General features: G+C 34.3%; 1 protein-coding gene across 1 annotated transcript in view; it reads right to left on the reverse strand.

The window, feature by feature from the left end:
- The window catches only part of LOC144960382 (uncharacterized), a 125,554-nt gene extending 119,907 nt beyond the window's left edge, over positions 1-5,647 (reverse strand). The window contains exons 1-3 of the mRNA XM_078893494.1: positions 5,476-5,647; positions 1,850-2,108; positions 145-1,037 (exon numbers count right to left, since the gene is read on the reverse strand). Coding sequence (XP_078749620.1) covers positions 145-1,037; positions 1,850-2,088 — 1,132 coding nt within the window. The 5' untranslated portion in view covers positions 2,089-2,108; positions 5,476-5,647. The remainder of the gene's footprint in view (positions 1-144; positions 1,038-1,849; positions 2,109-5,475) is intronic.
- Between the last annotated feature and the right edge of the window lie 1,853 nt (positions 5,648-7,500).

Below are 7,500 nucleotides of genomic sequence, written 5' to 3' on the forward strand. Positions count from 1 at the left end.
GTTTTCAGTATGCTCTTTACAAAAACATAATAATTCTATCAATTCGATATAATACACTGTCAAATCTCTCACTGGTTTCATGGGAATTGAAATAAAGAATAAAGTAAACATATAATGAATCAAATGTGGATTTCAATGTCTTACCAAAAATAGACATTTTCTCTCTGTTAAAGAAATCTGCAGTGCTGACAACAGATGACCCAAATGTGCTATAACGGTATTGGCTTGAAGTGCTTCTGGTTCTCACACAATCTTTATGGTATGGATCTGTTGCAAATTCCAAAGTGCCACCAAGAAATCTTGCTGATGACATCCTTGAGCTTTGAGGCAAGGATTTCGGCCCACTAGTGGCAGACTTTAGGGATTTTTGAAAGGACATCTTGTCAAAAGCCAAACTCTTGGAGCACTCCTGGGACTCAGGATCATATTCGAAGCCCTCAACTGACCATTTTGCATTTTCATTTTGCGTTTGCTTCAATGAAATTTTCTTTTTTGTTTTCTTAAAATTATTTGTTTTATTGGGAACTAACTCATCATTTTGTTTATTTCCTTCTTCTTCATAAGATGGTTCGCGTGAGTTTGAAAATTGAGCCTTATCAAAAATCAAGATATGATTGGCCTCTTGAAGAGCTGATGTCAAAATAGACAAGGACAGTTTTGAGGAGAATTGGTCTACATTTAGCACTGATCCTTCTTCCACTTCATTCGAAGTAGTTTGTTGGTTCAAATTATTATTGACATCCTTTTGTGGTACCTTTTTTTCCTTCTTCTTTGCTGGTTCTTTAGTTTCTGTATTTGGCACTGAAAATTTTCTCATTGTAGAGACATTAGAATCACTATCAGCCACAGTTGATATCTTAACACTAACACTCTTTTCAGATTTTGTAGTGCCGGGTTTCTTTTTCCGAGTCGGTGAATGGGATTTCTTAACTCTCAAGGAAGCAGATGGATAGCGGCTAAGGGTTACTGTTTTATAATCTCTATGCCGTAAAGGTTCCAGAGTCGTTGAGAGAATTTCAAGTTGACTCACTGTGAATCTGTAAGTGAAATATGATAAAACACCTTGAAATCGAAAGTTAAATGATATCAAAAAGCATGAATCCTACAGGTTCTGATTGTTTCACTTCTAAATATGTTCATATGAATCTACAATCAAAACGAACATTGGTAACAAAAGGAATAGGATAACATCTGTAGTCGCCTTTATGCTTCAATTTCCTCTATTCAGAAGCTTGAACAACAGAGTTTTAAAAAATAACATTTTTTATTTGTTTAATTATTTTTTGCCTCATAGCGGCCAGATGAATAAGGCATAATTGGGGGTCATGGTTAGAAGTTTTCTTTACGCAGTTTCATGATGATATTTTTTTCCTTCTAAATCATCTCTCTGTTATGCACTGTATCACGTTTTGTTTGCATATAACATATGATTTGCAAAACATTTGAGTGTATTCTTCTTAGTGGGGACCTAGTTTGTGTCTGGATGAGAAACTTAGGAGATCTCAAACTATGTACTTTGATACTGTGTTCTTGGAATCTACATGTTTCCTATTTGAACCAATTCCCCTTTGTCTTACCTGTTCTTGGGTGTTTTAACTGTAATTCTAGAACTTTTTACTATACCATTTTCTTCCTTTTTACTGGCGCGGATATGACCTAAATGTGTTGCAAGCGCCGTAAAACCCTTAAAAACATAAAAACAAAACAGACATCAATTTTTTTTAGCCAATTATCCAACAGTCACGAAAATTTCGCTTTGTCTTGCCAATTCAGTGTTGAAATTTTTGGGTTTTTTTTTTTATTTGGCATTAAAAATGCCAATTGAGTAAGCCTGGTTCATTTGACTTACCTATTGGCTATTCCACACAGCAAAGTCCTAGTCTGCCATGGTTGCCAAGACTCAATCCACTGACATACTCTACGGCAAATTTGTTCGTTGTTTATCAAGCCCATACTCCTTTCTTTCTTCATATCATGACGTAGAGGAGGCAGGTTTCTGACTCCGTCAAAGTTTCCATAGCGCAGACCCTGTGCTGGCTTTACAGAGTATGTTCTCGTTGCTTGGATGGGAGTGATTGTGGCAGGCATCTTGACAAGGACAGATGAAACTGATACAGGATAGTAATAATATTTTTGTCATTTTTTAAAGCATAAATATATCATTGAACACATGGCACAGAGCATTATGAAATTACACCAAGAAAACTGATCAGTGAGATACTTGTGTTTAAATGAGCAGAAGAAAAGTCAACTTCATAAAAAGTCCTAAAATCATTAGAAAGATAACCAAATTAAGAAAAAATACAGAAAAAAGAAAATAAAAGAAAGAAAAATAAGAAAAATAAACAGACTAATAAAACAAAACAATAAGTTAAGCCAAATCTAAAATAAGTATTTAACAAAGATTGATATATCATATTTTTAAATAGACTCAAGAAAAGGCTTGGTACAAAATAAATTTATTAGCCGAGGAAAAAAATATAATAAAAAAAAAGAGAGTGATACTGTCAATGAGAATGTAAAGAAATTTAAAATGTTAGACCTATGCTACTTTCGTAAAAATGCGGAGTTATTTCATAGATGTTTTGTTGGCCAGATCAAGAGAAATAGCAACCAATTTTGTTTTTAATGCTGCCAAAAAAAGAAAGAATTTCAATGCTGCCAAAAAAGGAAGAATTTCTAAAAAATGTTGCCTGACATTCATGTGGCATCTTTGCATGAAACTCTCTCCACATTAATTGTCAAGAAGAGATTCTAGGGATGTCGAATGCACTACAGAGCAGCTCTTGATTCGTTGTGTTCGATCTTCTAATAGCATACGACTGTATTTGGTCTACGAAAGTCTGATTGTGGATCACCACAAGATGTTGGTATGTAGGTACCTATTGTTTCAAACTTAATGTCCCTCACCAAATTTTCTATAACTTCATTATTTATGAACCAATTTTCACAAAATTTAAAAGGAAGTAAATATGAACATTCGAAAGCCATACTGCGCCACAATGTTTTTGTTATTGTAAAAATTATTGACATTATAACCATGTCTTGGACATCAACAGAAAAAGCAGTTTGTGTTGAAACATACCTGCATCTAAGTCACCAAGCAAAGTTCAACTTGAATTGTGCAGGGAGTACCGAATTGATTCCAGATTGAAATCGCATGTACCGTCTGTCAGAAGATGGTGTGAAAGTTTTAGGCAAAGGGATTGCCTCTCGGGTAGCCATTCATAGAAGGGTGTTAGCATCTTGAGCACACACTAACAAGAATATGACAAGAGTTTGAAATTCTGTCCAGGAGACAGCACCAACTTGAATCCCTTGGAATTTTTTCTTTGGAGTTATTTAAAAGACCAAATGTCAGGTGCAAGATTACAGAGTCTTCATGAACTGAGACATCGAGTGGAACAACTAGTAAAGATTTTATTGTAAAGCGCACAGAGCCCTCCAACAGGAATATGCTCTATATATATGAATATATAAGCACAATTTATTATTATTGACCTGCATCTTTGTGAGAGATTGACTTACTTGTGAGAGAGCTACACATTATTTCATCACGAGAGTACGCAAATGTGTGGAATGCAAAGGAGGTCATTTCGAGCATCTTTTTAAAATAAATTCACAATATACAAGTGGATGAGCTTTTTCTGTTAAACCATATGTAAATGTTTTTCTGAACTGTTCCAAAGTGTTATTTGCAAAATAAATGTATTTTATGTTCAACGATTTTTGTGATAATTGAGATCTCCATAAGGATATTAAGTTTGAAACCTCTGGTACTGGCAAATTGGTAACATCGTTGTCGTTCACAAATCCATCTGAGCGAATTATTGATCCCGGAGCACTGTTTCTTTGTAATTGGTAGGAGTGTATTGACCTCCTTAATTGGAACGAAAACAAGGAAACACTGACCTTCTTCTGTGGTCCAGTCTCCCTACATTGTCTGGCAATAAGAAAAGACCAGGCTTTTTACTATACAGACCACATCTAACACTAGTTTCCTCATACAAAGTAATATAATGAATTATCACACTTCCACAAAACTAGATCCAACAACATATCTGAATCAGAGATGAAAATAACAATCAAAACAATGAAGCAAATTGATGGAAAATTATCTAGCATATATATTAATTTTAATTTACACAGATGTCGGTGTGGATAGACATTTCAATGGGTTAGACCACCTTTAATTTTGTTTCTTTTTGCTGCACTGTTTTGAATCTGCTCGTTCCCTCTTTTTTTTTTTTTTTTTTTTCTTTTCTGCCCAAATGATATTAATTGTTTCCCTATTGTTCTGTTTTAATACTAAGCAGGAATATTTGAATTAATAGAATTTTTTATTTCTCCGATAATCATTATTTTATATTGTTTTTGAGCAATATATTTAATAATATATATAAACATTTTTTTTCTATCTCTGACCAATTGATCATTTGCAATGTTCTGTAGAAAGAAGACCACAAAAAATAAAAAGTGGCAGAGCCAGGATTCGAACACACAACGTCGATTCCGAAAAGCCTTCTAAGACAGATGATTTACCCATTCAGCCAAGACATCTACATGAGTGTCGATGCATATTGTGTATTCCATTGTGTATATATAATAACCTACTATCTATCGAATGATTTGTTGTTGGGTAATTTTATACTTTTATTAAACCTAACTTATTTCTACGTGCACTACGAACATTTCCATATTCTCGAATGTGGATAAATGTTTAAAAGAGCAGATTTTTAAAACAGCATCTGTGTATAATCGTCCAGCGTTATTGACAGACATGTTTGGCAATAATCAGAGCAAATTCAAATGCACAGAGTTCGGGGACAATGTTTTTTAAAACAAAAAATTCATAGGGTCTCGGAAAGAAGAAAAAAAAACTGATTGCTACTAAGTTAGAGCTGGAAAACATGAATAATGAAAGGAATAATCTAGGAAATGTTATAATAAAAGTTATACCAACAACGTTCACTTTCATTGCAAAATCGAACCAAAGCGCTCTTGTTCTTACTCACTTTAAAAATATGATGACATTACTGACATTACTCAAGATTTCAAACATTGGATATATATATGTTTCATGTCGACAAATGTGTTAGCCAGATAGCTCATGTCTGCCTTAATTTTTTTAAATACTAAACTGGGTTGATTTTTTTTATTTTTTTTATGTCACTGTGACTGTATTGTGATTGCGATTATGATTATAATTATGGTACGTTGATTATGATTGAGTGAGAGATGATTACTTCCCCATATATAAACAAAGCCAGTAAGAATTATATCTCGCAATCGCCAGTTACATATTGTTCTGAAAAAGATAGAGAACCGTATCAAAATGAAAATTGTCCCATCCGCGTCACTCGTGAACTTATCTATAGACCCATCTTATTCTTATTTCTATTTTATTCAAATTTATTTAATTTTGGATAAAGACAAAGATATTACTAAATGACTATTTTACTGTTCTTACCTTACCTCTGATAAAAAAGAGTTTGAAAATACTTTCAGGTATGTAATGTGCTCATATTCTGTGGTAGCAAACGTATTTAAATTAAGACATAATAAAATACTGGAAGACCCAATTTCGAAAATAAAGTTTGTTTATATCAGTCGACCGCCATTTTGGATCTCCAAGCAAAGTAGTTTCGCAGTTAATAAGTTACTCAGTGGTGATTAGTAATAATTCGGAAGGTACTCTGGAACTCTCTAAATATACAGGGCTAGTTTTCACTACACACTTACAATTATTCTTCTACTACCTACTATTACTACTACCACTACTACTACTACTACTACTACTACTACTACTACTACTACGACTACTACTACTACTACTACTACTACTACTACTACTACTACTACTACTACTACTACTACTACTACTACTAACTACTACTACTACTACTATTACTATTATTATTAATATCATTATTATTATTATTATTATTATTATTATTATTATTATTATTATTATTTTATTATTATTATTATTATTATTATTATTATTATTATTATTATTATTATTATTATTATTATTATTATTTTATTATTATCATCAATATCCTATTTAGATTGTAGTAGTAGTAGTCGTAGTAGTAGTAGTAGTAGTAGTAGTAGTAGTAGTAGTAGTAGTAGTAGTAGTAGTAGTAGTAGTAGTAGTGTAGTAGTAGTAGTGTAGTAGTAGTAGTAGTAGTAGTAGTAGTAGTAGTAGTAGTAGTAGTAGTAGTAGTAGTAGTAGTAGTAGTAGTAGTAGTAGTAGTAAAGTGACACTATGCGGCCATTTGAATTGGTCACCAAAATTGGTGTAGACATCCAAATTATTTTTTAATAGGATTCAATAGTCTGATGTCACGTCCGCCAGGCAACCAGCAGATTGGTTCTAAAAAAGGAAATTCGGTACTTTGTATTCTTCATGATGGCTAGAACTTTTTCACATGTCATGTGATCAGAATGTTTAGAAGTTAAAACATGATCAGATTTATAATGATTTTCTCCTCTGGCTACACTTTTATGCTATTCAGAGAAGTATTTCATAAGCGTCGATGCAACCGTAAGATGACAGACCACAGCAAAAAGAGAACAGTTGAAGTAGGCTAAAATAACAAAACCAAAGTCCCAAGTCAGGAATAGAGACTGATAGACAGGATAGCACAAACTCAGGGTAGACGGATAATAGAAATGTGGGAATAGAAGACAAAGCAAGAAAGAAACACCCCTTGCGAAGAAAGAGAGAGGAAAAGGACTGCCAGCGCCCCGTTGTGAGAATGGCTAGAGCTGCTGCTCAGCAACACCAAAAAATAAACCATTACTCCAGCACATGACTTTTTTTTTTAAAGACCGTGAGAACTCCGATTGTGTCGTCCGTCTTCGATAAGACAAAAAAAAAAAAAGTTGGAACAGCGTCGAACTGAATGCTCGATCCAAGACATAGGTCCTACGTTCACCCCTATCCCAATTAGGAGATGGTCTGCCCTTGGGAAAGGATTTTCCATAGTTTGCATTATTTTCCCGGTCACCCTGTTGGAGATGGGCATTATCCTCGGAGCCCCCCCCCCCCCCCCCCCCCAGTGTTCTGCTTTAAATTATGCAAAAGTGTCCAACCGCGCTCGTGTTCAGCACTATTTGCAAACTAGAAGACAATAAGCAGTGTAATGCGCCTAGAACATTGTGGGTACGCGCTATGTAAATGCGATGTGTTCATTAATTCATTTGTTCGTGGTATAAATGAGAGTACCAGAACACGAGACAATACCTTGACTAAAGAACCAAATGATTTTATTTAAAAAAGGGAAAATATGTTTCTGTCAACCCCATCTCCATAGTAGGGGGTTGGTAACTGCTTTGCCTCTGTGTAGTCGGACAGTGCCTGCTCTTCAGGCGACTACTCTGTTGGTGATAGAAAACCCAGTTCAAGAAGTTCGAGATCAAGATTATGCATCTCCAAATCCCTCTGTATAACTCTCATCTACGTCAACACTATCCTCATCGTGGAAACTCACT

The sequence above is a fragment of the Berghia stephanieae genome, chromosome 1 (assembly GCF_034508935.2).
Source record: "Berghia stephanieae isolate SIO BIC M18660-M18661 chromosome 1, UCSD_Bste_1.3, whole genome shotgun sequence".
In the NCBI taxonomy this organism is placed as follows: domain Eukaryota; kingdom Metazoa; phylum Mollusca; class Gastropoda; order Nudibranchia; family Aeolidiidae; genus Berghia; species Berghia stephanieae.